The following is a 15,116-nucleotide window of genomic DNA, read 5'->3' as shown; positions in this document are numbered from 1 at the left end:
GCGTGAAAGTTTCCTGCATTGCAGGGAGCTGGACTAGATGACCCTCGTGGTCCCTTCCAACGCCACAATTCTATGATGCTATGAAAAGTCACTTCTAAAAGAAGATAGAAAAGTGTACCTGCCATTGTAAATCTGTCATTCTTAACACATTATTTACAACAGAAAAGTGTACTTTGTCTTCTTGATTGCTCTTCAGTGCTATGGGAGAAACTTTCCACGAACTGGGGAAATTCAGGGACAATTCATACTTCATGGACAGCAACAGATTAAAAAACAAACAAACCATGATCTAACACGGCAACCAATATATAATCCATTTGAAAACAGCAGCAGAACTGCACACTGAAAGCCTGTTTAAAAGATGAGGGAACCAGCAATTTCCACCTGCAGTGCCACCACTGAGAAGGCTCTGTCCCTTGTTCTCATCTATATCACGTCTATATCGCCCTAGATGAAAACATAGCAAGCAGTGCCTCTGATATATTGTAACCCTCGGACAGGATATGTGAAACAGATAATCCCTGAGATAATGAGTACTTTAAAGGGTCAAATCAGCACTTTAAATAGATACTGCAAATGAATGGCTAACCAATGCAGCTGAAACAAGATTAGCATATGAAGTACCCAATAAATGTCTGGTCAGTGCTACTTGAATTTTCTGAGGTTTTTTTTTCCAAAACAGGCAGCTGTCACAGAAAAAGTGCTCACAGAGAGCCCTGCAAAACCAATCTGGAAGTAACTAAACCAGGGTTAACTGATGCTAGCTCTGCTTTCTTTAAGGAAATCAGTCTTCAGGCAACCAGGAAATCAGTCATAGTTGATAAAAGACACTCCTGGCAATTGCTGTCATCTGGATATTCAGGGACAGCATTAGATCCAGGAGAACCCTGAAGCGACATATGCCATTCGTATTAGGCATCGAGTTAGTCTCCAAAACCTCCAGAATTTCCAACCAACAGTACTTAATCTGGTACAGGTTAAGTTTTACTTTGTTTAGAGCTCCCTGCCCCGCACCCTTATCCACTGCTGAACTGATACAAGACACTGATCTATCATTTCCATTGCCTTCCAGGGTTTTGATAACAGACACAAGAAGTGTTTCATCTGCATATCGGGATGTGTCCAATGGTTGCATGAAGGGAAGCTCGCTTATGCAACCAACCTCTCTCTTCCCTTCCTCCCCCTGCTGATGCAAGCTCCTTAAGACCAATTTCCCTCTCCCATTACAGCTTCATATAATACAGCCACCACTATTCAGGAGTTCCCCCTTCCCTACTGGGTGTACAAGGGGAAGAGGGGAAAGAAATTAGTTGTGCATGGGGCCTACGGCTATAACCGTAGCCCAAATCACTGGAAAACCTTTTGGAGATCTTTCATATAGATCAAAGGGGGGGGGGGAGACCCAGCTGATGGGAGCTGCAGACTGACAATACCTTGTAGGGAAACAGGTTCCCCATCCCTGATGTACATGATGTACACAGGGGAAGCTTGTGGCATCCTACAGACAAAAGGCCCCAGAGGGGTGGGGGCAAAACAGCCATCTTCCAGTAGTCTTCTGGGGCTGCCTAACCATTGTAGAAGAGCATTTTGCAAACCTTGCAGGCAGCCCAGAAGGATACCATGGTTGAAATGTCACTCTATCACTCTATGTGTGGTAAACATGTGCCATATGAAATTTGATTTTGGCTCGTTGGCAATGAAATTGTTGCCATTTTTGCACAGTACAACGCTGCTTAGAATTCGCTTTCCGCTCAGAACTAAGGTTTTATTCATTCTAAGGCTAAACATGAATTTGTTCTCAGAAAGTCACAGGCTTTTCCTGTTAGGAAATGGTGGAAGAATGAAAAGGGGACAGGAGAGGACTGTTGATCCTATGACCAAGTGGGAGTTCCCTCCACAACTTCTATTTTAAAAAGAAAATGCATTGGTTCAAGTATGGCTGAGTATTTTTCTATGTTTTGATTTTTAAAAATTGGAAGAAATGTATATAAAAATAACTACTCGAGCTTGTCTCAGGATAATGTTTCTGAAGTCTCAATACTTAGGTACCTAAACACCTCTAACTTTAACTTTGGTCTTCAAAAAAGTCTTAGCATTCACTGATGGTTAAAAACAGCCTCTTCGTGAAATTTCACGTTGCTCTATTTTATATAGATCCTATAAAATATATGCATATCTTGTGACCTATTACTCTTTCTTTTCAAGATAGCAGTCTACTTTTAAATTGAGTTTTAAAACCCATTATGAAGGTTTGAACACACAATTTAAAAGCAGACGACTATCTTGAAAAGAAAGAGTGGTAATAGATCACAAGATATGTATTTCTCTTTTTCCTTCTGCCACATTATAGTTTCACCTATTTAGGTCACCTGAATCAAGAATAATGTGAAAAACACAAAACAAAAGGGGGGGGGAATCAAGGAAAGAAGGTATAAAACCATGACAGCAGTGAAGATTTGTTATTCACAGGTGCAAAAACATGGAAAGGAAATTAAAATGGTTAAAACTGGAGATGGTTGATATAGAACAAGTTCCTTGAAATGCAGCATTGGCTAGTTATATTATCCTATAATTCTAAAATTACTGATGCAAAAATAGACAGTCTTCCACATGTTATATGTGTGCAGCCCATAGGATGATATACTGTGCCCTTCTACTGCCATTCACATAATGGATTTCTGTTCACAGAATAACTCGGAGGCAGCCACCACAACTGCTCCAATTGAAAGGTAGAAAATACACAATTTATTCTAAGGATCTAACTAGACCACAGCTTTCTGCATTCCTTGTTAGGTGCTATATTACAAAACTAGGAATAGGGGAAGCATTTTCGGAATGACAGGTAACTTTTAGCTAGGGGACACCATAATACTTAAAATGGTAACTGTGCAGATCTGATGTCCACACTGGTTCTTTATCAGTTCCTTGCTAGCAATATAAACCAACTGGGCTGCAGTGATCCAAGCAGTACACACTGTTCCTAAAATGAGAGCTGCCAGGACATGCTTACTGCTCCCTGCTTCACGCACCAAACCTATTTTTCATTGCAAGAAGAGGAAAGGTACCTTGTCCTATCTTGGCCAAGACACTCCTGTGTTCTTTCATACTGTGGCCTATGGTTTTCCTTGTGTGTGTGGTCCTTTTCCAATTGTGCTTAATCGCACAACTGTACCAGCTATGCTATCAGCAGAATTTTCCTCTGAAACAATATTCAGGATGACTAATCTACAAGGCATTTTAAAGCAGTCTTGGGCTCCAGATTTCTTTCACAATCTTTATATTTTTATACTTTTAGAAAAATTAAGGGGACGTGTCTGCTGCTTCTAAAAGATCGGAAAATATAAGAATCTCCAATGTTGAAATTTCATCTATTATTTGCTTGGCTGTTCAGCAAAGCTGAATGTCAGAAAACCTATGTATCTTTCATAGCAAAGTTTTGGGGAATTGTTGTCTGGCAGTGGTTTGAGCAGTCAGTGGCAACACAGAATGCTAGTTTCATTTCTAATGTCTACAGATGTAATTCTGACAGCTGCTATCTTGGCAAACTGTACATAATTTTCTACTTTGGGGGCTGGAAAGTGGAAGGAGCATGAAATTCCTTATTCAGGCTGCATTCTAGGAGCAAATGCTTTGCCCTGCAAAAAATACATCCAAACCTACTTAGCAAGGAATGACAGCGGCTAGTTGCCTTACATTCACACATTTTATAGAAGCAACAAAGGCTGATACCAAGAGACTTCAAGTAACCTCTGAAGGGGATGTGGGTGGAAATGCTGAAATACACTCATTACAGTTATCAGTTATTAGAATAATGGATACAATGGGACAATTGATTTTAGTGGCCTAAGCATTCTGTAACTGCCTCTCAGACATGCCTGCAAGACATACAAAACAGTAAATTTCATATAATCAAAAGATTTCCTTCTACACGGCCCCAGGAAATTCAATGCAATTTGTATGTTATTAAAACTTCCAGCAGTTACAAAGGAATGCCAACAGTCCTCACTTGGGCTACTTGCAAAGCATTTTAAATGTGTTTAAAATAGTATTTGTAGTGGTTTGTTTTTTTAAATAGGGTACTCATAGGTACTCCTGCCCACCTAGCAGTTTGAAAGCACATCAAGTGCAAGTAGATAAATAGGTACCGCTCCAGTGGGAAGGTAAACAGCATTTCTGTGTGCTGCTCTGGTTTCGCCAGAAGCGGCTTAGTCATGCTGGCCACATGACCCGGAAGCTGTCTGCGGACAAACACCGGCTCCCTTGGCCTATAGAGTGAGATGAGTGCGCAGCCCCAGAGTTGTCCGTGACTGGACCTAACGGTCAGGGGTCCCTTTACCTTTACTCAAGGGTACGCAGTACCAGCATCTCTTTTGTTGTTTTTTTTTTAAAATGTAGCACTTACTGTAACAACTTCACGGGGAGTACCAGCACCTATTTTTCTAGAAAAAAATACAGGTTCGCAGTATAGTATATAGTGAGCAAGTATAGTACAGTATATAAGTGAGCAACTCATAATGGAATCACATATTGCCATGAGGCTCGCTGGGCCACCCTGGGCCTAACCTGCCCCATTGGGCAGCTGAGAGATTAAAATGCTACCCTAAAGTCCAAAGTGGAACTGTGGGCTAAAAAATATAAACACTCTATCAATAAATGGCTCACCGATCAATTTCCCAGTTGTGTTTGTACGTAAAAAGAGGCTTTCAAGTCTTGCTTCCCCCCACTTACAGGAACATGCAGAATAACCTATGCTGGGTGACAGGCGTTGTAAAATCTTTTAAACGCAGTTTCTAAAACCGATGCAGTTGAGTCTTATTTTGCACTGGGCAGGTGTAATCGGAATTTCACACCAAATCCAGCTATTGGCTTGCCTCGCTCTGAAGCCTTTCTTTAGGCTTAGCTATAACAATGACATCACCAGCTCAACACCCATTGCAACATCTGCTTTCACACTACTAAGAATGCCATTGTATTAACCAACAAGAGCTATGACCATTCCTTTTTCCTTTCCTTTCTTTTTTTTCTTTTTTGGTTAAATGTTAAACAGATGTGATGGAACAATTCAGCTCTGTCAAACTCCTTTTATACAATGCCAGTATGCTGAGATTGGGGCTTTAATGGTGACACATTTGTTTTATATGGAATAGTAACATAATGTGACTATGAAACGTGAGGGGGGGGGGATTCTCTTGCCAATAAATTCTCATCTCCATGCACAGTACTCTAACACCTCCTAGCTGTTCCAAACCTTATTCAAAGTCAGAGGCTGTCATAGATTTACCTGCAATAAGCAGGTTGTATTTTTAAAAGGAAACCTGGCAGGAAATAAAGTCCAATTGTACTGTTATTCTACATGCTCTGCACCACCACGCCTCCAGAGACTCATGAACTTTATGCCAAGCAAAAAAGACTTTAAAATATCTGTATTAGAGTCTTACTGTCCTTAGAAAGGATAATGCATTGTTTTTACTTGCTTCTAATTAGTAATTTAAGCATATGTTCAGCATTTAACTCTAAATGTTTGCCTTTTCCCCAAGCTCTGAGACAGCTGTCCAAGATGTGAATGCCAGAAAGCATTTAAATATCAACATCTGTTGAATTATGTTAATGCAATGTAATATAATTGGGCATGAGTTGGAATTGATCAAAAGTGTGTGAATTAGACAAAGGCAAATCTAAACCAATATTTCATTTCACAAACAAGTCAAAGGTAACAAAACTGTGTTTGTTACTAAACCAACATGATTAGAGCACAATGTTCAGGACACCCAGGTCCAAAAACGATATAAAAATGTAAAAAGGCAATTGTAAAAGGAATCAAATATAAAATATTATTGCAGAAATAATCTATCACTAGTATTTTGGCCTAGGATTTCATACACATTTTTAGAAACAGCTTGTCTTACAAAACACCAATTAAAAACAGGCTTTATTTTATGGTAAGGAACAACTCAGAACAGTTGTTCTCAGACTAATAAACCACAGTTTAATAAAACATGGTTTTGCGTTTTGTGTGAACCCTGCCCAGCAGCTTAACAATGATTTGTTTACTGCTAAAATACATTGGTTTTAGCGCCATTCTTTAACCATGTTGCTTTTTATCCACCTCACCACAGAATATTGTCAGGCTACAAAGGCAAGAGCAGCTGGAAAACACACCGGACTTGGGAGAATCAATAATTATTTTTGGCTGTGGGAAAATTTGTGCTTCCTTTTGTGAGACACATTATGTAAGAACCAGCTCTGTGAGTATAAACTGAACCGGAGTATACCCCAGTGCAGAAAAAGGAACTGTGCTTAAACTAAAATGTCTAAATTCTTAGTTGTTTTTGCAGGCATGCTTATAAGGCGGCCTGAATTTTTGTTTCTGCTTGCAATGTCTCCTTGAAGGAGAAACAACCTTGGTTGGTGTATTTTAAACTATGTGCATTTAACGTTGATCTTTTTAAAAAATAAAAATAAAAATATATATTATTAGGATTCAAATATATATATATTCATCATTCTCTGGAAAGCTGTTTTTGTTAAAAAAATAATAATTCAGATTTGCAGCAAGCTGTTATTCAACTGAGCATTGTTGTTAACAGCATTTTAGTTAACGGCAGCAACGTATAGGAAAGGAAGAGTCTGCAAAAGCTTTGCAGCCCACTTGTGCAAAAGGATCAACTTCACACTGACTTTACAAGGGGCGGGGAATGCACTTGGGATGTTGATCAAGCCTGCTGCATAACTCAATGAAAAAACCTGCCTTTCAATGAAAAAACATTCTTGTCAGTGACATGCTACTATGATAAAGTTCTGCACGTGTTCTTAATTGGCCGAGTGCTATAGAAGTGTTAATTCTCTGTGCTTTCCTGCTCAATCACCCTCTCCTCTTTCCAACAGTTTTAAGCAACCTAACTTAATAAATGCACCACTATTAAAAAAATAATAATAATTAAGGTGGTAAGCCTGCGTGAAGCATTTGGGTTAATATTGTTACCAGTGGATCGTATCTCACAGAAGCTTAAGCATGAATACCAGGACTGTTAATAGGCTTGGTAGGAACTTGAAACATATCAGATTACATCCAGAGAATAAGTGACAGTAGAAGGTGACTTTTCCAGCCACTTCCTGCTTCTCTGGCAGCCTCCCCAAAACCCATTTCAAAGGGTCAGGTTGGGCCCTTTGGGCTGTGACATGGTGGTGGTGGGCAGGCACTCCTGAAAATCAGGTGGGGACATCTTGTGTGAGGAGAGCTTTTGCTCACAGAAGGTGCCTCTGTGTGATTTTTTTGCAATCCCCTCCCCCCTCAGCCCACCCTATTCAGGAGCCCCCCAATGCTTAGGGGGTTGATGTGGGGAGAACCGGGAGAGCAAATCAGTTTCTGCCTTCCTTTTTTGCCTGCCCCAAACTGGACACAAACCATTGATTCCCAAGAATTTAGTTTTCAGTGTGCCAGTTCCTGCTAGAATCCTGAAACTTTTACTGCTTTTAAAAACAAAACAAAGCACTTAATTGATGCAGGTAAGGCAGGAATGAACAGGAAGCCTTCTAGCCTGTATGCTGCTGTTTCTTGTGGTTGAGCTACTCATGGTTATAGAATGAAAGGTGAAAAGAGCAGCACTGTCCCAGCATTATTCATTATTTCTTTAATGAAATTACTAATCTCCTGCTCTTCAGTCAAAGCAGCTTACAGATCTTCTCAAAACAAAACACTGCCTGTTTTTAGGCTTACAGTCTAAAAGGGCATGACACAAAAGGAAAAAGGACTGGGAGGGAGGAAGAAATAAAGAAACTCAGATGCAAGATCTTAATTACAAGCTGCACTTTTTTCTTGGGGGGGGGGAGGGACGCAGGGGTACGCAATTCCCCTAAACATTTTGTGAATCTTTGTAGTTTTGTCCATTTACTGCATTTATTTTTCCCAATTTGAACTATAAAATGGTGGTATTCTTGAGTCAAAATGAGAGTACCCCTAAACATATTTTTTTAGAAGAAATGCACAGGTTACAAGTTATTCTAACTAGCCGCTGAGGTAGAAATGTTGAAGGAAAGAAGGAGTCAAAAACTGTTGGAGTCTCGGTGGTGCCAGTGAAGTGGTCTGGTACCACTTCTCTAGCTTCCTCTATTGCAGCCGGTTGTACCTGCTGCTGCCAGGTGATTGTGGCAGAGGGAGAAGCCTGGCTTATTGGTAGAGTGGGTGGTGGTCCTACATCCCTTCTCTTCCTTCTTCTGCTACAAGGTGATGCAGTGTCTGCTAGCAGGTGACAGCTGAGGAGGCCTCAATCCTCTTCTCCACACCATCCCACCCACTGGTTTCCACACATGCTTCCAAGTCTGGCTTTGGCATTTGCTTCCTTCACTCTCTGCTTCCTAATTTGCCTGCCTACTTCTACCCTGCATTCCAGTCCCCTTCAGTTGAGAGCTCAGGTCACCTGAAATTATCCTGCCTTTGGGTTGACCCTTCTGTGAGCAGGAAGAACAAATAGCTGTATTTCTTCCTTAAACACACACACACACACACACAGAGAGAGAGAGAGAGAGAGAGGGAGACAGAGAGCGAGAGAGAGCAAGAAAAACATTCCCGCATTTTGCCATTAAGGTATGATGCTCACTTTGTATACAATCTGTTTCCACCTTTTTGGGGCTGTCATTATTTCCCACAAAAGCTACATCAAACAATTATAGTTCTGGTAATTAACCAGTAAGTGTAATGTACAGTTTTCCTACCCCAATCTATTAACAGCTGCTCAAAAAATGTGGTAATTAATGGTTTCATTTATTTTTGGCAAACCTGCAACACAACAAATAATTTTCTATCTACTGCAAATTAGGACTCCTTCCCAAACAACAGATGACGTGGTGGGGGAAAGGGAGCAGGCGTAACACTTGCACATCTTTGCCTCTTTAGAAGATCAAATAAAGAGCAGCTGTAATTCTATTTGTCACATCTGTGTAACAAAATATAGTCATCTGTGTCATCAGAAGAAAATGAACAAGCTCCGTTCAGATGGAAAGGGATTTCCCACCAACCTAATGGGAAAAGGCTTGCTATAGAGACATAATGGAACTTCTTGTTCTCAGGTCCCCCACTGGTGTCCCTGAACCACCCACCCACCCCCTTTTTACATAACCTGTAGTTATTAATACCAGAATTAAAGATAACATAATTATACACCTATAATTTAGTCCAGATATCATCACAATAGTCCCAAGATCAACTAAGCTAGCTGTGTTAAAAAGAAAATGAGAAGGCACAAGATGTAGTTAAACAAAACCCTGCAAAAGATTACATTTCAAATTAATCCCTCATTTCCTTCAATACTAACTCAACCTACCCCTTGTAAGAGTTTTCAGATTCTTCAGAGAACATTTTTTATAAAAACAAACAAACAAACAAACAAACAAACAAACAAACAAACAAACAAACCCCAATGCTGTTACTTTGGCAAGCAGATGCACTGGAAGCCAAGAGATCCATTTCTTAATTTTTCCAGCAGTCTGTCTCATTTTTTAATATTGTGAAAAACAAAACAAAAGGGAACACTTGAAATGCTTGTGGGGAGAAAGAAGAAGAGACGAGCAGATACATTGCTTTTTTAAATTTGGGAGAGTGCAAGTCTTCATTTTAAACTCAAGTTCATGATGCGTACAGATTACAGAACACCTTCTCCAAGTGGGAAAATCATATCCACATCATGATAAATGGAATCTAAGCAGCATAGCATACATACCAGCCCCCTTTCAATACAAGGTCTTTCCAACACAACTATATACACGGATATCTGTGTCCAATTGATTAACACTTTTCGGACCCCTTTTAAGAGCTTCTGTGGCAGACAGATAGCAGCTGACCAGACAAAGAAAGCATCTCTCTTTCCGTCTCTATATCAGCAGTTTGGGTACTAGCTAAAAATATTGGCTAGGGATCTCACTTAAACTGTAAACTGCATTGCATATTTAGCTCACCTGCTAGCTGTTTTCACTGAACTGTTTTTCTTGTGTCCTCTCTCTGATCGGTTGTCCCGCAGGAGTTGAAGCTACATGGAAAGTTCAGAAGACATATAAGAACTATGCAATGATGCTTGCATTTTTAGAAATAAGTCCTACTAAGCCTTGTCATGTTTTTGTACTACGTTGTTTCAGCAAAGGGCCTGACAGTCCTGACATACTTTACTGACAGTCCTGCATCTACTGAAATGGCAATACGATATTACCTACATTTTAATTCAGATCCTCTCTCATTTATTCCTATACACCTTCTTCTACAGAGGCAGTCTTGTATTATAGTAAAGTTTCATGTCAAGATGCCTAATTAGCAATTCAGAGCGTACTATGCCATTACAATATGTTTAGCTTTAAGATGTATCACAGTAATATTGTAACTTCACCATCTCCTTTAATTTGAAATGAGCAGCAACAGAGCTTTGTACTTAGAGGAACCGATTTTAGAGGCTCACATTCAAATCTCTGAAATTACTGTTTTATAAACTCTCTAAAAATGAGACTAATAAGGACCTGACAGAGCTGTTGTAAGAATGAATAATGATTATAGATGCTAAAATTCTACATTATTAGTAACTGAAAAAAGTAGCACCTCATAATTACTGTTGTCATATCAATCCCACTGCTTTGCCATTATTTCTGGATTGAGAATTATAATGAAGTTCAGTAAGATTTTAGTAATGGGTTGGGTTGGCATCCCCATCTGTCTTGAGAGACAATGGAGTGCGCCTCCAGGGGTGAAGTCAAACTGCTGTGTTAGCAGCACCGAAGTGACCTCCCCGAGGCGAAAGACTGGGCGGTGTGTATGGCGGTCCTGGGCTGCCCAGACAACAAGACCCTCTGCCTCTCAGCTTTGCTGATGTGGTCCAAAGGAAAGCAGAGCAAAAATCATTCTCCCACCCATATTCATTCTGACATTAATTTCAATAGGGGCTTTTGAAATTAGTAGGTAAAGGTAAAGGGACCCCTGAGCATTAGGTCCAGTCGTGGCCGACTCTGGGGTTGCGCGCTCAGCTCGCTCTATAGGCCGAGGGAGCCAGCGTTTGTCCGCAGACAGCTTCTGGGTCATGTGGCGAACCAGAGCAGCACACGGAAACACCGTTTACCTTCCCGCCGGAGCGGTCCCTATTTATCTACTTGCACTTTGACGTGCTTTTGAACCGCTAGGTTGGCAAGAGCAGGGACCAAACAACGGGAGCTCACCCCATCGCGGGGATTCGAACCGCCAACCTTCTGATTGGCAAGCCCTAGGCTTTGTGGTTTAACCCACAGCGCCACCCGCGTCCCACTTTGAAATTAGTATAAGCTTCATAACTAATCCACACAACAATCCTAGTCTTACTTTTTTTGGTGGTGGGGAGGAAGGATTCCACAACACATCTATTGTCAAATCCCAAGCCCTGCTGGTTCACAGTAATTATGATGGGGGGGCAGAGCATTTTCCATCCTGCCTTCCCTAGAATGCCCCCCTCCAACTGATTCCAGGGTGTGTGTGTGTGTGTGTTAATAAATTAGTTCCAGGGCTGGAGCATCTCAGGGCTATTTTAGGTGGTGTGTTTAGCAAATGAGGGGCCTTAGAATCCTATGGATCTATGATAACCTTCAACATCCTCCCACCATTTCCCCACTGTTTGGGACCCAACAGCCCTTTGGCTGCTCTCACCAAGATCTTAGGTTTGTTTCCTCATTGTTCAAACTTCGCAACACAATTTTATGCAACAGCAAGAAGTCCCCTCCCCCTAAGGTTAAACCACATCATTAGTTATTATTAAAAACCTATGTTTAGAAGACTGACACTTGTAAATAATGAGCACAGCAAAAATAGCTGTATGTACTCACTAGCACAAAAACAAACCTCAAAAGGGCACTTAAGATTATTGCTTTAATGGAAATAAAGTTGAATAAAATTCAATAAGCAAATGAGATAAGCAAATCATTGTACCTGTACTTGAGAGGTCTTTGTGATGGATTTTTGTAAACAAATCATTGGAGGAACTAGGGATTTCAGTTTGCCACTTCAGTTACAAGAAAATGATGCTAGACTGGAAAAAAAGCCTGCTAATGAGCTTAAAACCTAAATCCTATGCTTGAAGACTGCCCAAATCCAGTATCAAATGCATTTCTAAGAAGATGAATGTGGGTGTACCTCACCAATATCAGACGGAGCTCCAGGTGAGGAGCATTTTCAGGGCCCCTCTCCATTTGTTAAACTGTTGAGTACGTTGCTTCTATTGTGCTTGCAGCCCATTTTGTGTCTTTGCTGAACAATTTGCATGCATGATTTATCCATTTCATACGAAGACAATGTTCATTTTCCAGTGAATACAAAATCCTTAACTTCAATGGAACCCTGGCCACACAGTTCAGCACTGGCAGCTTTAGACGTGAAGGTGAACTTTTTGTGCTATTTTGGTGTGGAGCACAGTCAGGCAGATGGAAGCCTGGTGACCAAGTCAGTTTTCTGCCCCTAAATATGGCCCTGGGAACTTAATACAGTGGTACCTCGGGTTAAGAACTTAATTCGTTCTGGAGGTCTGTTCTTAGCCTAAAACTGTTCTTAACCTGAAGCACCACTTTAGCTAATGGGGCCTCCTGCTGCCGCCACTGCACGATTTCTGTTCTCATCCTGAAGCAAAGTTCTTAACCCAAGGTACTATTTCTGGGTTAGCGGAATCTGTAACCTGAAGTGTATGTAACCTGAGGTACCACTGTATATTGTGAGTTCCTAGTATCACTCATTTTAAAATGCTTGCCAGAGACTTTATTTTTGCTTACATCTCTGCTTTATAGCTGAACTATCCCATCTATATGGCAGAGATTCCTTTATTCATTATCTTGGAATTCCTGTTTCATTAAACTATAAACAACAATGCTTATTAGCAAGCCTTGTAATTTATCTGCTTATAGGGTAAAGGGTAAAGGGACCCCTGACCATTAGGTCCAGTCATGGCCGACTCTGGGGTTGCGGCGCTCATCTCGCTTTATTGGCCGAGGGAGCCGGCGTACAGCTTCCAGGTCATGTGGCCAGCATGACTAAACTGCTTCTGGTGAACCAAAGCAGTGCACGGAAACACCGTTTACCTTCCTGCCGGAGCAGTACCTATTTATCTACTTGCACTTTGATGTGCTTTTGAACTGCTAGGTTGGCAGGAGCAAGCAGCAATTAGAGCATGCCCTAAAAACACATGCTGAACTTAAATAGGTGCTAGGTCTGGTCAGTGTGTCTATATATGCAACTGGAGATCCATGAAGGAAAAGCAGAATATAACTTTAATTAACTCCAAGTGGCACCCTAAACCTCTTTAGAGTTTTAGAGCACTGAGTTTTGGTGGACAATGATAAGTGCACAAGATAGTGGGCTCCTCCTCCCTTTTCTAATGTCAAAAGGTGGCAGCCTTCATGGTTAAGAGAAGGTGAAGCAGAGCTATAAGTACCACAAAAGGGTATATAAGGGCAGAACAACCTTCTTGATGCCAGTGGGCCATAGCGGAATAGAATGGGTTCCTAAGAACCTGAATGTGAGTGCAGCTGCAGGACTGGGCCTAGACTGGGTCTGGAGCCCCAGACGAGGCTTCTCAGAATAGAAATGTAAAGGGTTTTTCATGAATGTGGTTTTCCTGCTGTAACTGTGACTTTGATGGTCCCTTTCAGAAACAACCAAAAAGCAAAAACTGTGCTGCCCAATTTTTTTTTGCTAGCTTACAAATAATACCTTTAGAGTTGGTCAGTCAACTACGGCTGGTGTCACTTTCCACTTATTCTTCCCTGCCATTGCTGCTTATGTCCACTTTGTGGCCTCCATTTTTGTTATAGCCCTGAAAGATCTTTACAGTGATTTGCCAATACAGGTGTTTGTCATGCATCCAAAATAAGTGAAATGAAAGTATTATCAAGGCCTCTTTTACACCAGCTAGCGGAATATCTATATTTTCATGATCTAGTATTCTGGTTCTATGAAGACTCTGCCTTCCTCAAAAGATTAGCAGTAGTTCAGAGAGGCAATTTAACAAAGCAAAGACCCCTGGAAATGTTCTCAGCCCAATTCTAAAGACTCTGCTGTGAACACATGGGGACTCTGATGTGCACACATGCTGCTGCACACAAGACTCTCCTAATTCACTGAAATATCCTCGAGAGTGAATTGGAATGCTGATAATTACTAGGCCTACACCCACAACCCTTTAGTGGTAAGCTATTTGCTGTTAAAGTGTTTTCAGATGTTTTCAGTAAAAAAAGTGGTTATTTTGCTCCTTATTTCAGAAATTGGTGCTCCTGTTGTTCCGGACAAGCGACAGTTAAAAACCTTCAAATATATGAAATAAACTGTTCTTGATCAAAGTGGTTCTTACCTGGCTATGTTCCTTCCTAGCCCCAGGGCTAAACCAATGGCTGAGGGAGGGAAGAAAAAAAAAAGGTTTAGTAGCATAGCTAACTGAAGCACGAGCTGTCATATGACCAGCCTATGCGTGCTCTCGGGTATTTTATTGTCCACCAGAAAAATGTAGCCTTTGGCTATGATTTATTTAAATGGGATATTTTACAGAACTCTCAAGGTCTATAGCAGTTTTCACAGGAATATAAGAATGTATCTCATTCTGTGGATTTATCCTGCTTGGGCAAGTGGATATATACTAAATCATATTGAGTTTCATGCCACAGATTCTGAAATTCTTTATATATTACATCATTTAATAATATTTTCTCTGTGTGGGTGCTGCTAAAATCTAACGTTCTTATTACTTAGAGTAACAGAAATCTTAAAAAGTGTTTACAACTATTGGAAGCATGCTTATTAATTTTGAGGGTTTCGGTTTAATGCCTACGCACTGCTACTACTGTTGCTACGCAAACACACACACATGGTGTGCATAGGTTTGCTGACTTAATATCTCTAAAATCTAACCCAGTGTGGAATTATGTGTTCTGTTTCCATTTGAGTAAGTAGGAGGGACTGATGGAACAGCACTGTATCTCTCCAAGTGTCTGAACAGTTTTTCCTCTTAGTTTATGGGGTGAGTTGAACTGTTCACCAGACTTCGGATTAAGCTGCCCTAGCAGGATTCAACCACTAAGGGGCAACTGTAGAGTTAATATCACCGTTTAGCCTTTTTATCTCACTACCAGTGTTT

General features: G+C 40.8%; 1 protein-coding gene across 6 annotated transcripts in view; it reads right to left on the bottom strand.

The window, feature by feature from the left end:
• GPATCH2 (G-patch domain containing 2) overlaps positions 1–15,116 on the bottom strand; it is a 103,995-nt gene that overhangs the window by 26,523 nt on the left and 62,356 nt on the right. For 5 of the 6 annotated variants that reach the window (XM_083494536.1, XM_083494539.1, XM_083494538.1 and 2 more), the window contains 2 exons: positions 14,337–14,376; positions 9,952–10,022 (listed from right to left, as the gene is read on the bottom strand). In XM_083494536.1, the coding sequence (XP_083350662.1) occupies positions 9,952–10,022; positions 14,337–14,376 (111 nt within the window). Of the gene's footprint in view, positions 1–9,951; positions 10,921–11,276; positions 14,377–15,116 lie in introns of all 6 variants that reach the window. The other variant, XR_014523560.1, reaches the window with a different exon arrangement.

The sequence above is a fragment of the Podarcis liolepis genome (assembly GCF_965112155.1).
Source record: "Podarcis liolepis genome assembly, chromosome: 3".
NCBI lineage: Eukaryota > Metazoa > Chordata > Lepidosauria > Squamata > Lacertidae > Podarcis > Podarcis liolepis.
Note: the sequence above shows the minus strand (reverse complement) of the source record. Positions and strands in the feature narration are given on the sequence as shown.